The sequence below is a fragment of the Telopea speciosissima genome, chromosome 5 (assembly GCF_018873765.1).
Source record: "Telopea speciosissima isolate NSW1024214 ecotype Mountain lineage chromosome 5, Tspe_v1, whole genome shotgun sequence".
Taxonomy (NCBI): Eukaryota; Viridiplantae; Streptophyta; class Magnoliopsida; order Proteales; family Proteaceae; genus Telopea; species Telopea speciosissima.
The window spans coordinates 11,472,806-11,490,758 of NC_057920.1; the positions used below are offsets into that span (position 1 = coordinate 11,472,806).

At 37.3% G+C, this 17,953-nt stretch overlaps 1 protein-coding gene across 2 annotated transcripts; it reads right to left on the reverse strand.

Annotated features, from left to right (window-relative positions):
• Positions 1-720: 720 nt before the first annotated feature.
• LOC122662458 (probable N-acetyl-gamma-glutamyl-phosphate reductase, chloroplastic) lies at positions 721-17,747 on the reverse strand. Of its 2 annotated transcripts, XM_043858094.1 has the most exons (15): positions 17,693-17,747; positions 17,460-17,557; positions 17,212-17,373; positions 14,634-14,741; positions 10,950-11,036; positions 10,727-10,777; positions 10,542-10,613; positions 8,647-8,766; positions 5,237-5,297; positions 5,070-5,150; positions 3,152-3,231; positions 2,958-3,047; positions 1,657-1,785; positions 1,400-1,532; positions 721-1,087 (listed from the first exon to the last, which is right to left on the reverse strand). In XM_043858094.1, the coding sequence occupies exons 2-14, from the start codon at positions 17,511-17,513 to the stop codon at positions 1,425-1,427; spliced, it is 1,203 nt and encodes a 400-aa protein (XP_043714029.1). In that variant the 5' UTR covers positions 17,514-17,557; positions 17,693-17,747; the 3' UTR covers positions 721-1,087; positions 1,400-1,424. The 2 variants fall into 2 exon arrangements, with proteins under 2 accessions (XP_043714029.1, XP_043714030.1); XM_043858095.1 differs by lacking the exon at positions 17,693-17,747 and having other exon boundaries at positions 17,460-17,618.
• Positions 17,748-17,953: the final 206 nt, after the last annotated feature.

Here is a 17,953-nt window from a genome sequence, read left to right on the forward strand (position 1 = left end):
ACAGAGGTACTCTGTCAGCTGAAATATCAAATGACTTCAATGGAAACAGAATTGGAAGGTTGGAAGTTTAAGGTATGGAGAGAGATCTTTTCCATCTGCTTCAGACATTGGAACCTTGAAAATGACTGAACTGAGAATGTGATGCTTATTTCTCAAGAGTAGAATAAGCAGAAAGATCCAATTGTCTGAGCTTAAACCACAATCATAGCCCAACTCAAGAAGGGGACCACAGACTTCATTTCCATCGGTTGGCCTCAGTTTGCCAGTTGAACCATCCAAAGTCAAAATGTTGTGTATTCTCCAACAAGTACTCTGTATTATACTGTAAGATAATGAGATGTCATATTTCTACATTTCACCATTCGGTCATCACTATAATCATCTTTTTATTTTTTATGGTTCAAGTAAAGCAGAATTGGTCATCTACCTCATTGGAGCTACTAACCTTTTCTTTTTGGCTATCACTGCTAGGGATAGAAGGCTTGCTACTTGCATTGACAGTAAGAAACATGAAAATGGCATTAAATGGAAACCCCTCACCATATTTTTCTATCCTGACCCTATTAAAGGTCATTTGGTACAAACCATATCCATAGCATCGAACAGACAATTGTAGTTAAAAACTATGTAAATCCTCTCTACATTAGAGAAATATTTGCTGACAAGCAAGGTAACTCCCTGTCTTGACTATATATGCCTTCAAAAATCACACAAACTGCATGATCCCATATACTAACATCCAATTAGATACTTCCATGGTAAACCATTGGAGCCATCCAATAGGATCAGTGGATTTAAGGGCTGAAAATTTAATTGATGGACACACTTTCTTAAATTATGGGGCATTTGGGGGCTAATATGACTTGTAGAACCTTCAACTGTTAGGTCTGCGGCCAGTGCTACAACATACATGACACAAAGATGGAGCTAATAAATGCATCTTATTTACTCTTATTTGGGTCCTTGATTTAGATAACCTTGCTCAGCTCACCTACGAGCTCCAGCATAAATAGTAACAGAACAGAACACATTGTAAAGCCATGCTATGGTTTATCTTTCTCAGCAGCAAATCTGGCAATTTATTGACCTGAAACATCCAGTAGAAAGATCATTTAATCAAATATATGGGAACCAAATGGCAAAACTGTGAGTCGGGTCCAGTATCTACACAGATGCATTTTCAATGATATAGCTTATCAAAGCATCAAATGAATGCCCCAGATTATCGGATGGTCACAGGATACTTTCCACATGATACTACCATCGAATGGGTGGTAAGTAACACATTGATTCGTTTATGCCACTTTGTAGCATGCTCATTCATCACAATATATGATACAGTTACAAGAATTTGAACAGCAATAAAAATGGTTGAGAACAATGCATGCAGGGTGCTTACCTGGTTTAAAACATTGATGCATATGCTAAGGAAACAAAGGCTGGTAAAGGAGCCCAGTATTCTCAGGCAACCTCATCATTAAGTTAAGGTTCTGTATAGCTTGACCCGAAGCTCCCTTCACTAGATTATCAATCTGCAGTCATGTTGTTAATCTAAGTTAAACCCAAGAATGGCATCACATTAACTCAAGATATCCTATTCCATGTCACTAGAACTTGAAAGAAATTAAACCAGAAATATGCAGGAGTTCAACGTACAACAGATATTATTATTGCTCTTCCAGGAATTCGATCTGGAAAGACATTCATGAAGCAGTAGTTAGATCCACGAACATTTCGAGTGTGAGGAATGGCGCCTTTATCCAACAAAATAACAAACTCTTCATCCTGGCCACAGGAAAACGTGTATACAATCAACTACTAAAAAAGAAGATAGCCAAAATTTGCATTAGATAAAAATTGCTTGGAACGCCAGCTTCCAAGATTTTCAACAAAAAAAGATGGCATTTACACATCCAACGGTGAACATCAAAGTCACATTCAAAATGCTGTCTATGACCCATTACCCCACAAATGAAACTCACTCAAATTATTCAGATAGCATTTCAATTCATTCTGGTTAGTATTTTGTTACCCCTTTTGAACAGGAAGGCAAGCCAGAAGAAACATCATATACAGAGGAAATTTGGGGAGTCAGGAATATAAGAACCCATCCTCGTTATATCTTTGCACCATAGTTCTCACGACGTATAGGTGACCCAAGGTGTTGGAGGGGGCCTAGATGCAAGCCAACCAAGGAGTCCAAGGCACCTGGATGCCTTAACAACTATGCAGTGTGCACAAGTGATACAAGCACCAGAATGGGCGGTAGGTCAACTATCTTAAAACTAGAAGCCACCTCAGAAGCACCTCAGACAGAGATTACCCATTAGATAGCTTTGGAATAATAATTAAAAAAAGGCAGCATATCTAGGATAACCAAATGGAGTAGATGGTTGAAGTCAAGGAGAAAATTCTTGGCTGAGAAGAAATGGGCTCAGGTGTGGCCTGTATCTCAGCTGTACAGTAAAGTAGGTGTAGCTTCTTCCAGTCCACACATTGTGACAAAGGCAATCCATTTGCAGACTTTTTTTTTTTTTTGGTTGGGGGGGGGATAAGGTTTAATTAAAAAAGAAGGGAAAAGGTTGGGTTTGCTAGCACCCTATGTGTCTATCTCTCTCTTCCCCCCCCCCCTTTTTGAAGGGTAAGGAAGGAAGAGAGAGATAGACACATAGGGTGCTAGCATACAGTACACCGGTAGCATACCCATCCCTCTCCCAAAAAAGAATTACAATAGTACAACAATAACAGGGAGGCTAACACAAAGAAGCCCACCCAAAGGAAGAAAACCATGAGGAAATGAAGGAAATCTATAAAGGACAATCTCTTGAAAGAATTAGTACAAACAACTCCTTGCTCAGCTGAGATTCATTTACAGAATTTTCCATTTGAAATTTAGAAAGTATTGACATTCCAGAGTTTCCTAGTGGCATTTTGTATGATAAGTTAGGAAGATATACCTCATAACAGATCTTCAGTTGTTGGTAAAGTTCATCAACTGACACACCAGGGACCATTTCAACATATATGGTTGATTGCATACCGCGGCTCTATAGAACATCCAGAAGTTAGACTGTCTTAAGTGTTTTCTTAAAGAAGTTAAACAATGACTATAATAATTTAAGTACTTCACAAAGTTGAGTAGAATTTTCACCATTGGCATTAGATGAGGAGTGAAGCTCACTGTTACTTTGGAACGGGAAGCATCAGAGAGCCCCTGCTCAATTTCTGGAACTGATAATGAAGAAAAGAACCAGCAATCAATGTTGTATATAATAAATTAAAAGGCTCTTTTATTCTTTTTAAAATAATGAGATTTGGGGAATTGGAAAGATCAACCACCAAAAAACTTTAAATGGGCAACAGTGAATTCTAATATTTGGATTGCAGAATACAGTCAAAATTTGACGTCCTTTTTGTAAATGATTCTTGTGCGTACCATATTTCTAAAAATATATCCCAGTGAAGTATTTTTCAAAGATACAGGAATAAGTCACTGACCATACTATCCATGAATTTTTTTTTAATATTGTTTTGTATCATTCCATATTTTGTGGGTTTTCTGTTTTTGATAAATTTATTACAATATAGATATGGTAAGTCCCCACCCTATGCAGTAGCTTAGCAACGTCCAATACTTTTTGGACTGAAATTGTATTCATTTAGGTTGGTCATTTTGTCTTGACACATACAGGAATATTGGTAAAATGACCACTTTCTTCAATTCTTCCCCAGAATCAATCTAACCTGAATCACTGATTTCCCAAGGACCCACTAATGTAAGATTGGAGTCATTGCCAACAATAGACTCCCCATTCCATCAATGGCCAATGCTCCCCCTCTAGCATTCTCTCTACCATTGATTGTTGGAATTGCAATCAACATTGCAGAAATTAAAACCCAAGGGGGTACCTCAGTTGGCAACCTTGCCGCACAATTAAGAGTCATGAGTACAACTCTCCTTGGATCCTACCCGTAAAAAACAAAAAAAAAAGGAGTAGAAATCACTGTCCACATATGGTTTAAAAAATTAAAATCTGAATCGGCGGAATTGTTCAATTCAAATAGGAATTGACCAGTGCCGATTCCTCAACCCATGAATTTAATAAGCTGATCCGATCCTGGCCGACCTGTAACTGTAAAACCTGCAAAACGAACCTGAGACCTCATTTCTTGATATTTCTCACTCATTTGTCCACGCCAAAGCTTCAAACTTGGGGAGGGGTCATTTTAGGCCGTATTACGCATTCATAGCCTCCAAATCGACCAAAAACGTCGTATTTGGGATATCTAAAGAGGGATTTTTCAGATTTGGGAGACACTACGTGCAACCCAAGGTAAAACTTGATTTCCCCCTTTCCTTTTTTGTTGATTTTGGTATGACTTTGATATATGTGATGCATATATCCTAGATCTACAGTTGGATTTTTCTGTTTTTTTTTTTTTGGCACAGTTTGAAAATGTAATTAATTTTTTGGACCAACTTATAGGCTATGGATTGCTTGGAAGATCGGTCGATTCCGGCAGATTCAAAATCGACAGGGCCCGATTCTGGTCCAAATCCTTGTTTTAATTTTTAAAACCTTGTGTCCACAAGACTCCACCCTCCGGCCCTCTCAATTAAGATCTCCATCAGGAAAGAAGAGAATTAATAGAATGGACCAGAAATTGGTTCCCACTGTTAAAAGCTTGGAGAAAATAAGAGAATTAACCGAATGGAACCACAAATTGATTCCCGTTATTATCAGCTTTGGCTGGAACTAGTTTTCTAGTGATGCAGAACCCAGTGGTTAAAGGGCACAAAACACATTGATCGGACCATGCCATTCCACCCCCCTCTGGTTTCTCCCTTGAACCTCTTCTCTCTTGTCTGTACTACAGCAGTGGGATTCTTCTGAAACCCAATGATTGGGTTGCCAACATCTTGCTAATACTCTCATGATTGGAGTTTTCTAGGAGATGCTTAGCCAGTGATGGTTAGGGAAAGTGTGTGGGAGCAATGTGTACGTTCACTTTTTCATCCTTTAAATCTTGTTCCATATTTGATAATTCCTAGAAGTACGAATGCATACCATGACGATGTCTTGTAATTCCATATGAGTGAATGCCTTCAGCTATTTCAGTGTATAAATTGGATTCTTTTGCTCCACGCCCTGCAGGATATACATAATTTAAGAACTGCCAAATAATTCGAAAATTGAAAATGCAACAAGAAGAGATGAAATAGAATCATCCTGACCTGCTCCACTTACACCAGATTTTGCATCAACAATTATGCCCGTCAGCTTTATAAGATTTTCCTGCATCCAAGGGCAAATCACCATATAGGAGACATTAAAATATAATCAATAAGAATGACACCATCTTCCATAACCTTGATCATACAATAATGCACTGAACTAGACTTCTCTCTAGAGACATGCAATTAACATTTCAAGGTCCACCGTCTTCAAGGGTTCCAAAGCAAAGAATTACAGCTCAATACTTGAACCACATTATTATCAAAGATCTGTCTGATTCAACAAAAGGTACTGACATTCAAATTGAAGAAGAAATTGGACTAAAGAGTGAATGGAACTAAGATTTTCCCCATGGTATATGGTCAGAGATTCTTTTCATCTCAATAAACACTTTATTCTCTGGGTTTGGCCAACACTTTGTTGGATTCTTCCACCAAGAACTCAGACATCATTGAACTTTTCTTTTAGTGCAATGCAAGTCCATCTCTGGGGCATTCTACCCAATACTTGTTCCATCTTCTGAATAAAACCTCAGACCAACAGTTTTCTTTTGTTTCACCACAGGCTTTGAAGCTGGCAGTGGTACACAGATCTAAAGTCATACAGACATCCTCATGGGAGCTCCCATGGATTAGTAACATGTGCAGTTCCATTTCCTATGTAAGTCCCATGCCTATTGTACTTCTGCTCCACGAGTAATAACCCTTGAGTATTCCTGAATTTTCTTAAACAAGGTATTAAAAGTCACGTGACAGAAAGCTAACAAGGCTAGAACCTTTCATGTTGGGGGGGGGGGGCACTGTGAAAAACTGTGATCTTTTTGGAATGCTAGGTCAGGATGCTGAGCTGGCATGAGTTAGCATTGTGCCACCTAAGCAAAATTTACACATTGTGTTTCACTAGCAAACAGGCCCTCAAATCTCATCATCTTAATCCAGAAAATTAGGGGAAGAAAAGGAGAATATAGTGACCTACTTACAGCTTCATAGTAAGTTGTTAAGTGTCATTAAAGTTTATCAGTTGGAGTTACAGTAGGGCTTCTTTTAGTGGTGGCAACGGGTAGAGGTTATCTTTTACCCTACAACCCTAAGAGATTTAGGGGGGTCCTTAGCCTTGGTAGGGTAAAGAGTTCCCCTTACCCTTACAATGTAGGGTATGGCAAATAATTTTCTTATTACCCGACAAGCAAAAAGGTGAGTCACGTAAAGCATCATGAATGGCATTTCAACCCATAATTATCAGTGGTAAAGCATTATCAATGTTTTTTGGATTCAGGAAATAGGCCATTGATGGATTAGATCGGATGCTCGATATATATATCTCTCAAAATGACCTAATTGTTCCCATCTAGATGGGGAAGCCCCCCTCTACCCTTACCCTTGCCATTTGCTAAACAGGCATAAGAAACTCACTCATCCTTACCCACCGAAGGTGTGTAAATGGACAAACAGATACCCATTGCCAGCTGTAGCTTCTTTAATCATTTATCTTCATACAGAACACTTATTGACCAGGAAAAAGACCCCAACATGATGCAGTAGCACTTGATTGGTTGGATAAATATGACCAACTTTGAAAACCCAAACCCAGATGGAACCGGTCCAATCAGGGTTTTTGGTCCAACAAGGGTTGGAAGTAGTCTAGTTCCTTTGTCTTTTATTTGCTCAGGTAGGTAATAGGTTAGTTATTTTGTTTTGAACTCTAATTAGTTTTAGAGTTGATTTACAAGTTAATTTCAGTCCTAGAGTCCAGTAAGAGTCTTGTTAATTTCCCTTATATATATCTACATGTACACAACATTGAAAGACAGGAAGGAATAGACAAGATTTAGGTTTTTTCTCTGAGCATGTGATAGTGAGTTTTTTCCCCTTTTCCCCTGCAACTCTTATTCTCTATCGCAGGTTTTTCTTCTTCCCTAGGAGAAACCAGTCATGACTGTGTTTCACTTCAATTGTAATAATTTCCCTCAACCAGTGTTCCTCAAATCTATACAACTACTAGGGACGAAGAAGCATCTCCTGCTGAATATGTTCAGGAAAGTAGTAATCATGTTTGATGTTCATCTTTGTGTTGTAATCTGACTGCAAGATGTTTCAGTTGCTGCAACTACAGGAAAGTGGAGTTATATAAAAAGAAAAACAGGATAAAAAAGGCATAGGACTGAATGACTCATGTTTTTCAGTAATCGTGTTTTTCAGTTAAATACTAAAGTCCATGTTTAATGCTTTGTACAGAAAGTGGCCCATCTCCCTCCACACGGTTCGATAGAAGGGTGGCCCTACAAAGATTCAATTTTGTATGTGGAAACAAACCATAGGTTAGCATCTTACTATTGCCTATTTGATTTTGAGAGGCCTTTACTAAACTAATTTCTGCCTATGGTGTTTATGTAGAAACTGAAACCTATTCATGATGCAGAAAACAAAACAAAAACAAAAAGAAAAACAATCAAGCAGCCACAACGCAAGGATATATATGGTTCAGCAAGGTGCCTACGTCCACGATTTTCACTAGCAATGGAGAAGCTCTCCTCCTCACACCTCTCTGTGTTTACAAAGAATTCCCCATAACCCTAATAACCCCCCATTCCTAACAATTTAAAGGGAAAACAAAGATATACAAATTTTTAAAATTATCCCAATGTAAACCTAAAAGGTTGCTCTTTTTGGGGGATAGGGATGAGTCGGTGATGCTGAATTCCTTTCATAACCATTGTGGGGCTGGAAGGACTAGAATTTCAATAGGAGAAGAAGCCCTTCTTTTTTTTAATGCCAGCAGTTGTTTCTTGGAGTCATTGGTTGGAAAGGAACAACAAGACATTTACAATCACGTGGAATCAGCACATTGGGTTGCCTGTAAAGCTAGAGAGGAAATGGTAAAGTAGGCTTCTTTATTTAAAATGTTTAGGTGTCTTTTTTTGTTGGGATTAGAAGCGTGTGGAAGCCCTTCATTGGGTAGTTTTCACTCTTTCTGTATGGTTCTACCTCCGTACCATGTAAAAAATATAAGGCCTCTTCTTTATCAATAAAATCCTTAACTTATCAAAAGAGAAAAGTGGGAGGGGGAATAAGTATATCATCAATGAAAGAGTAAGTACTGACTTGATTGAAGTGAAAATAAAACAGTGTGACAGTAACTCAGACTTACTATTGGTTGTCAATGTTCTGCATATGCATCTTAGTAACTACTTGTAAGATATAACTAATGTCCAGAGGCGTACGACAAAAATTTGTGCAAAAAACAGCAGATTAAGTACCCAGAAATTCCACACAAGCATCCTAAAAAGGGAAGCTTTTCTTCATTAAAAAAACAGAAAAACATGTAGAAGAATTGAGGGTTTAATTAAAATGTGTACCAATTAGAAGCAAACAAAGAGATAAATGCAAAAGAAAACAGTTCAGATATAAACCTTTATCAAGGGAACAAGAGGAAGTTGTATGGATGTTGGATAACAACCAGGATTAGCCACAAGCCGTGCATTCCGAATCTCTTCCCTTAAAACCTCTGTCAGACCATAAATAGCTTCTTCCTGGATCAAATAAGTAACAGGGACCACAAGACATCAATAAATCTCAAATAAGTGATTGCCGAGACTCAAATAAAAAGGTTTGATCTCTCCCATTTTCTCTGATTAGCATAATTGTCATGTTGACAAGCTGAGCCACAGCAATGGCCAGCTACCTTGATGCCAAGGTGAGTGCATCAAGGTGAGCACCATAAGTTATATAGAGGTCAACATATAGCATATATGGGGAGTAAGAATGAATTCATAGAAACACATAAGGGTAGAGATGAGAGATCTCAGACATGGATAAAATGTGGAGGGAAAATCAATACGTTTTGGGAGCCTTGTCGCCTAAGCAAGTGTGTTGGCTTGGTGATTCTTTGACAACTATGGTAGGTATAAAAATTATGTCACAGTCATGGCAATCAACGGTGCAATGAGACACACCAAGGAAAATGTAGCATGAAATACAAATTTTTAAGGGATGTCAACAGCCAAAATTACCTTCTTTTTTTTTTGGTAAGACAAAGTTACCATTAAGAACATAATTTCAATATAATTATGTTTTATTTCAGAAGGGTTTCCTTGAAGATCTGGCACTCACATAATAATAAAGAGATAATATTAAAAATAAATCAGTGATATTATTACAGAAAGCTCTGGAACAAACTTGGTTTAGGGGAAAAAATGTCCTTTCCAAGAAAAATAACAGACCCCAAAACCATTGGATAGCTATGAAATGGCTAATGGTGGCTTAGTGAAAACCCTCAATCTTAAGAAAATTGTAATATTTAAAAAAGAAATTTATTACTTGGATTACAATATGATAGTTGAATAACGAGCACTCAAACTAGATAAAAATGCATTTTAGCTATTCCAGTCTTAAAAATTGTCCACTATACGTTATAGGAAAAAGATGTTTATACAAATTCCCACCTCCCAACAACATACAAGAAATCCAGAAAGAGGTATCCAGGGTTTTAAAACTCAGATTGGAATTGGCAGAATCGGCTGATTCGACTCAGAATTGACCGTGGCAGATTCAGCCTCCATGTATTGACTCCAACCGAGTGCCACCAACCGATTTCCCGGCCGATTCTGGGACAATTCGAATAGGGATCGACAGAGATCAATCTCTTACCCGACTCCAAGGTAGACCAGCAGAACCTTCAGACGTGATTCAACAACAGGAGAGGGAAAGGGAGACATCTAGTGCTGCTTGAATACATTTTTCTTCTTTTGGTACTCCAAGGAGAGATTATTGTTGAATAATTCAATCATTGTGTTTTGCTAGCAACCTGGGTTGGGGAGTAAATCTTAAATTTTAAAGGGTTTTTGGTTTGCCAATGTTGAAGAGATGAACTTAAGTGGCTTTTGTTAATGAGGTGAGCAGCTATTCTGTAAAGAGGTTCTTTTGTGACTTTGTTTGTAGTGTCCCTTGATTTATTTGTGCAGCACTGGGTTTTCATAAGGGATTGATAATTTTAAGCTTCTCTTACCTGACTGATCATGGGTCCTGCAGGCAGTTTGTTCTCATTCATCCTGTGTTCTATTATTATCAAGAATTTGAAACTTGGAATCAGGGATGAGATAACCACCTGGTCTACACTGACCATGTATTGAACAATTTTCCTAAAGCATTTTGCATTTTCGCTATTTGGTTTTCTCTCTCACACATAGAAGATATCAGTTCTTATTTCAGGAAGGGGGGGAGTTGGATAACAGAAGTTAGACAACCAAAATAATCAGAGAATTGACAAGGCTAAGAGAGAATGTAGAACCGGAACAAATAAGTTCACCTGTAACTCAGTTGCTCTGTGAGGCTGACCGTACCATTCTTCATACTCATTGATATTCCGAAGACGGAAGTCCTGCAGTATCATCCCCATATTATTTTCTATTGCAAGCACTTCAGATTTGACAACAAAAAATGAATGATGGCATGAAATTTGAAAATGTACTAAAAAGTGAACCGAAAGCATACTGCAGAAAGATCAACAATCTTCAGCTGCTTGGGAAGGGCTTTGATTATATCCTGCAACAAGAAATCAGCAGTCTTTCATGTCAGAGACTCAGAATCAAGTGGGTTTGATTGAAGATTTCAGATTGGTACCAATCATTTTTTGTCAAAGGTATGTGTCATCCACCAATATAGATGATTAAATGCTGCAACACTGAGTAAACAATAGATAGGTAAGTAGAAGAACCTGTGTTGTTCCATGTGGCAAACAGCAAAACACCGCATCTACATTAGAAAAGTCTGCATCCTTGATAGCAACCATATCTGGCAAATTCTACAAACCAACACAGATTCAAGAATCATATTGCTTCATAAATTTCAGAAAATTACATTAGAAAGAATTGTTAATACGAAATAAAAGTTGCTCTCTAACCATTGTTAACAGGACCACTGACTTGCAAATCAGGAAGTAGATGACAATGCTTTCCCAAAATTACATGGCTCATTAAACCTATGCAATTCAGGGAAGTAGAATAAGGCCTTAATTCGTATGGACATATCATATGTGAACTTCACCACTAGGTTTCCAAGCAAGGTACTAAAACTCGGAACTCGACCCCAACTCGACCCTAGGAAAAACCGAAATCTTGGTCGAGATCTCGGTCGAGTTGCTGCATTTTTTTTTTTCAACTCGAAACCTGGTTTCAGTGGGTTTTAGACCTAGTTTTGGTCTGAAACTTGATACTCAGCCTATTTAAGACCATTTAAACACAATGGCACTATTAGATTTTGCAAAAACAAAGTCCAAATAGGTGTTTCACTTAGTGAGAGACCAGGACAAACACTTATTTATGCCTAATACCATTTGAGTAAATGCTTTTGTATTTGTATTTCATTTACTTAAGATATTATTCATAAATAAGCAAATACCAACTATTTGAATCCAATAAAAATAGTTAAAAAATAAAATTCCAAAAGGAAAAAAAAAAAAGTCAACCCCCCAGATTCAAGAACAAAAATTGGATTTTCAGAGATAGATGCAATTTTCAACTTTCTAATGCTGGGGTTTTTCTCAAATCTAAAAATTCCATAAATCTTAATATGGTTAAACATTGCTAAAAACCAAAAGTGCGGTTTTTTCCAAGATTACTTAAATCTGATTTATATTGAAGGAGTTACGTACCGGTCAAACTTAATTTCGTGTGCGTGAATTCTGTCAAAATTGCTCTGAATGAAAATATTATTTTGGATATCAAAACAAATTAATATTTTACCATACTTTTGGTTTTTAGCAAACCAAATTAAGATTTATGGAATTTTTAGATTTGAGAAAAACCCCAGCATTAGAAAGTTGAAAATTGCACCTACCGCCGAAAGTCTAGTTTTTGTTCTTGAACTGGGGGGTTGACTTTTTTCCCTTTTGGAATTTGATTTTTAAACTATTTTTATTTGATTCAATTAGGGGGTATTTGCTTATTTATGAATAATATCTTAAGTAAATTTAAATGATATTAGGCATAAATAAGTGTCTGTCCTGGTTTTTGGCATAAATAAGTGTATGTATACCAAGGTTTGCATAGATAGGTGTCTGTATACCAAGATTTCCCACCGAGATCTCGAGATCTGGCACTCATATAAAGGAGTTTGGGTCGAGATTCTCAAGCGAGATCTCACTCGAGTTGTTGCACTTTTTCAACTCGTATGCCGCCTCGTCTCAACCCCTTGGAAAACTGAGATCTTGGTCGAGAGATCGCGAGTTCTCGAACTATGTTTCCATGTTCTTATAGATGATTCCTCTTTTTGTCTCTTTCCAAGTTCCAATGTCTAGCTCTTGGCACAACATGCCCCTTGTTTCTCTTCCATCTCTTTATGGACCCAAGGCCATTATCCTTTCCTCTATAGTTACGCTTTATGAGGCAATTCAAAAGAACAAGAGGGACAGCAGCAAACCAAGCCATTGGAATGGACCAATATGTTTAATTTGAGTGCCCAATGGGTTGTATGGGCCATGGACCTAGTATTTTTTTTAGTTTTCTATTGTAATGATCCAATTCTATAAGCCCAAATATTAGGGATTTAGGTCATATACGGGATTAGGTAGTTAGTTTCTATTTTTTAATGTTCTAGAATAACTTATATTTTTTAAGAGAGACTTAAGTTGTAAGGGATTCCTCCTACCATACACAGGGTTTCCTATTTTTGTGATTGTTATGGAAGTTATAAATAAAGGAGAGGGGTCATAAACTTCCCCTACAATTTGACTATTGAGAAATTTGGCTTTTGCCTCTTTGGGTCAGTAGTGAAGCTATCCTTGACTGTGGTGATGTAGCGCCCTATTGTTGTGAAGCTAGGTTGGGTTTGGTGGTGAAGTCATTCCCACAGGCCTCGATGGTGATTCCAAAGTCATATCCCCCTATCCTTTCCCTTCCTATTTTATCTTTCTTATCTTCCTCTTCTTCTTCAACCTTTCAATTTTTCAGATCAGATTACTAGTACCGGAAGAGCAGTAGATTCAGCCCATTAATCTCAAGTTTTATTGACAGTTCACTGCCCCTTTTTTTTATGTTATGTTACAACAGTACTACTTCCCTTGATTTCTATTCTCCACAAGTTACTAATTATTGATGAACATGCTAATACTGCTAATCTGAGTTTCCAAAGCAGATTCGTTGTTTTTATTTGCTTCCTATAGGCTATTTCTGTTGGGCACTAAATCTGACTTAATATTTCCTGTTAGTTTCTAATTTCAGTCAAGTTACTAATTCTGTATCTCAATATCCAGCCCTTAGTTTTGACTGAGATTTTAACCACTGATATAGCCCATTAGACTGAGAATTTGACCAGCACATTTTGCAGATCTGATCCTTCGATCTGAAGAATTTTGGTTTCCTAAAATTTAGGATCTTTGTTTCTATTACTAGCTGTGAGTCACAGATCAGAATCCAACCATTGGATTCCCTTAAAAGTCTTGAGATTTTCTTCTATTTCTTGAGTACTGCATACAACCAGAAATTCAGAGAAATCAAAGACTTGGATTGAGCGTTCTTAGATTTCCCCTAAATATGGTTTCCTTGACTGTCCTTGGATCCTTACCTATGGTTTGCATCTGAACCTACTTTAGGTTAACCATATTGCATTACTTTAACTCAGGATAACCTGTATTCTTTACCATGCTGTCACAGGAAAATAAAAGAAGTCCATCTAGGTCTTATTTGCTCCCTTTTAAAAGTCAACAAATATTACCCCTTATAAGTATGTGTTTGCTATCCTATGTTATCTAAACATGGCAAAGCATCCAAATTGGATGCGGCATATATTCATTTCATACATGCTCATTGGCTTACAGTAAGTGTCAGACACGGGTATTGATAATAATTTGAAGTATTCAGTTAACATTGTTGCTAAAATGCCAATTGAATCAGTCCTTGCTGGTTAGCCTGCTTGAGTCGCATGTTGCACTAATACCATAATTCAAGAACAAAAAATAGTTATCAAGGCGGGAAAGAGACCAAGGCGTTGGAGAGGTCCAAAATCAAGGCGGACCAAAGCATCCAAGGCGACCAATGAGCCTGGACGCCTAGGCGGCACCTTGATAACTATGGGATATTCTATTTTAGGACGAATACATACGTATATCGATTTCTCCTTCATCTTTTTTTTTATAGAAGGATTCGATTCCTCTACAAAATCCAATCAATAACTTGAAACTTTAAACAGAAGGCATCAAACAATTCATATTTCATGAAACTTATATAATATTTACTCTACTAAAGCATATAAATCAGAGAAAAAAACATATGAGTTATGTCAGGGAGTAAGATATATGAGTCACACACAGAACCAGACTAACTTTTTGATGTAAAGCTTCCAGAAAAAGTTCACTTTCAAACTCAAAAACACAAAGGAATCCCTACATATTAAAGAATCATACTTGCGTGACTAAATGAGGAAATACTGATCCTATTGATTGACCCGCTTTTCTATCAGCAGTCATCAGTGTGATACCAAAGTTTGGATGATTCGTTAGGAGTCTAACAATCTGCCAAATAAGACATCAGCACATAAGTCATGAAAATAAATTGCAAATGACTAGAAAGAGAACATTAAATGCATCATGCCATCACTGACAAAAGAAAAGTTGTGCCAATACCAAAACAGGTTAGATCAGTACCTAAGTATAGAAGAACGAAGAGCAAAGAGAAGAGAAGAAGAGAAAGACCAAAATAGAGAAAACCTAGCTCATGGTTATGTGTATATGGTGAGCATAGCAGGAAGTATATTACATAATGAATGATTCAATAGAGTCATGACGAGTACAACTCAAAGAGAAAAAAACCCGGTACTACTACTTTTTTACATGTCACCACAAATAATAAACACCACGACGTATTTTTAGGGTCACCGCAACTAAACATCACCATGACTAAAATCATGTAAAAGTATTAGCACATTTCCAGAAGCAATTCTTTTCAAAAAATATAAGGCAAACTGTTGTCACAACAGTATACAACTACCAAGTTTTGTAACCTTCCTTCCATTATGAATCTTTTGCTACTTATCAAGAACAAGGACAAAGGTCAAGGGCTAGACCCCAATTAAAAAAAAAATGCACATAGATCCAGGCATTAATGGAATAACGAGCCAGATACGTCAGCATATTTCTCTGGTAAGCATGTAGGAATTATATACTCTAGTCCAGTATGAGAATCCCAGCTTCACCACTTATGCTCTAACAACGAACAACTTCTATCTGAAGACACTTAAAGGATAGACTTGACATTATAAGAGGTTACAGGAAAACACACTGTTTTCTTGAAATTTCTGGCTATATAAGCTCTCAGAACATCAATTTATGAAACCTTTGTGAAACCCCAACGCTTTCCCAAGAACCAAAGAACTCCATCCCCTCCAATAAGGTCATGATGACAAGAAATGTAGTAAGAACAAAATATCAGATCAAAAAGTTCCAACCTTAAAGTCTCCAAGCCAAATTGGCAGAAATGAATCTAAGATAATTTTGGGCCTTCTCAACCCAAGTCTCGGGCCCCAACTTTGTGACATCCTATATGCTCAGGTAAGTACTATAAACATCATTTTCTAGCCAGGCATCATATGCAATAAATGGATCAAAATATCTAACTAATCTACTATTCAAAATCCCTCATAATTGAGAAACTTCTGGTAGCAGTTGTCTCTAAAGTCCCACAATATATGAAAACTCAGAAAATATCAGCATATGTTGTATACATCAATATAACCGGTGCTTCAGTGGAGCAATCCCTTCACTAACTAAAACATTATGCAACTTTGCTTTTCTATATTTGAATTACTGTGATTTATCTCGTACAAGTTTGAATACTCCCCAAATCAAGTATACACAAATTCCATAGGTACAAAAGAAAAACATGCTATACAAATGCCTAATGATAGTAATTTGGTAAATGCAAACAAGTAGAGTTACGTTGTGCTTGCTAACAATATTTGAAATGTTCCCCTATTTTTAAACCAAAAGCAGAGACTCTGATAGATAAAACATGAAATAAATAGAATTTTTTCCAAACAAAGCCTCACTACCTTAGTAAACAACCCCCATCATGCCATGAAGTGTACTGGAATCCCACTGTCAGGAATGCTTTTCACATGCTAACTGTTATGCACACCTTAAGAGTTTTTGTACAGAATGCTAAGATGGAAGTAAAGGCCATCAAGAACCCCACTATTCCCATTTTACACATTTAGTCCCAACCATAATTCCTTAATGGCTTGTAACCATGAGAAACTTAACACCACGAACATGGGATAGCATTCTCAAATGCTGCAGTCACATAACAATGATTTTTACTTCTTCCAAGTAGATATGCTATTAGAGAAAGAATTGGCTTTGCCACTAAAACTGAGCCAAACGGTACAAGTACAATCACATTGTATAAGCTACAAAATAAGATAACCCACAAAGAGATTCTAAGATCTCACAACCCCATGATTTTTAGCAGGTCTCATCTTCCAGTGTTACGGTAAAGGTTGTTCCATGGTGACCAAATGGTCACAGGCTCGAGTCTGGAAACAGCCTCTCTGTGAAAGCAGGGGTAAGATTGCGTAAATTATGTCCCTCCCCAGATCCCTCAGTGGCATGAGCCTCGTGCACTGGGTATGCCTTTTTCATAGAGGCCTAAAGATATATTCCTTCAATGGGACTATCAAGTTATAGTATAAAAAAAACATTGGTGGTGGAACAAACCATGAACAACACCGGAAAGTAACATAATATCTACTCACACAGATATTGCAATTTACTTCATTGATTGAAGAGATTCAAAAATGAAAACAAAGAGCACCTCAGAGAGAAATAACAATGAAAGAATGCAAGTATTCTAAGAACACATATCTTTCCATTTTGTAATTAAATAAATTAAACAAGATTATTCTTTTCTTTATTTTCCGCTCGATCGTTTAAAAAATAAAAAAAGAGGTTGACATTCCTATCAAGGTAGAAAATGGGAGAAGTATACCTCAGAGCCGGTATACCCACTGGCTCCAAGAACGCCAATGCGAACCATCTCCTCAGACTTCTGGGTTTTTGTCTTTGCAAACTGCAAACTTTGCGGGGATGAAGCCACAGAACCTCTGATACAAAGCCTCCTTCCATCTCGCTTTCTAAATGTCGTTTCGTCCTACCATTAGAACGAATTCTCACAGTAAGAAATTTTGAAACACTTATGTTTCTCAGAAGAATAAAAAGAATAACTTGCATATTGACCTTCCGAAAGCATCCTGTATCAAGAGAAATCGAACTGAAGGCTGCAGAGCTCATTTGCAACTGAAAAACTGAAACTTTTAAGAAGAAATGTGTTTTTCCTAAACACAGAGCAGCGTTTGGATGCTTAGGGTATTTATGCTTTCTGGAAACCGGAACGAAATTAGGAAATTGAAGAATATTCTAATTCGATCATAGAAATCAAAAGGGCGGCATAATTTGATGCTTGTGATTACCTTTTGATAAAGAAGCTTTTTAGTTTCTGGAAGTACCAAAAAAAAAACTTATCTTGAGTCCGAAACTGTAACAGTAGTGCTAGCTAGAGCCTAGAGGTGCTTCCTAAATCCTAATGCTTCAGTTCAAACAATTTTTTTCGGCGAGAATCCCCGAAAGTCCTTTTCGTTGTAAATCTCATTTCGGTACTTTCTGTTTCGGTTCCAATCTTCTGTACCGGAAATAGTCTGGTGCGGACTCACACCCTATAAGTTGGACCGGTC

Bases quoted from the DNA above. Each gene is read 5' to 3' on its own strand.
- LOC122662458 (XM_043858094.1), bottom strand. From the start codon at position 17,513: ATGAGCTCTGCAGCCTTCAGTTCGATTTCTCTTGATACAGGATGCTTT. The intron at 8,767-10,541 runs GTGAACTTATTT...TATTTGATCCAG, and splicing joins ACAGAGCAACTGAGTTACAG to GAAGAAGCTATTTATGGTCT. The intron at 3,048-3,151 runs GTGAAAATTCTA...GATGTTCTATAG, and splicing joins CTCCTCATCTAATGCCAATG to AGCCGCGGTATGCAATCAAC.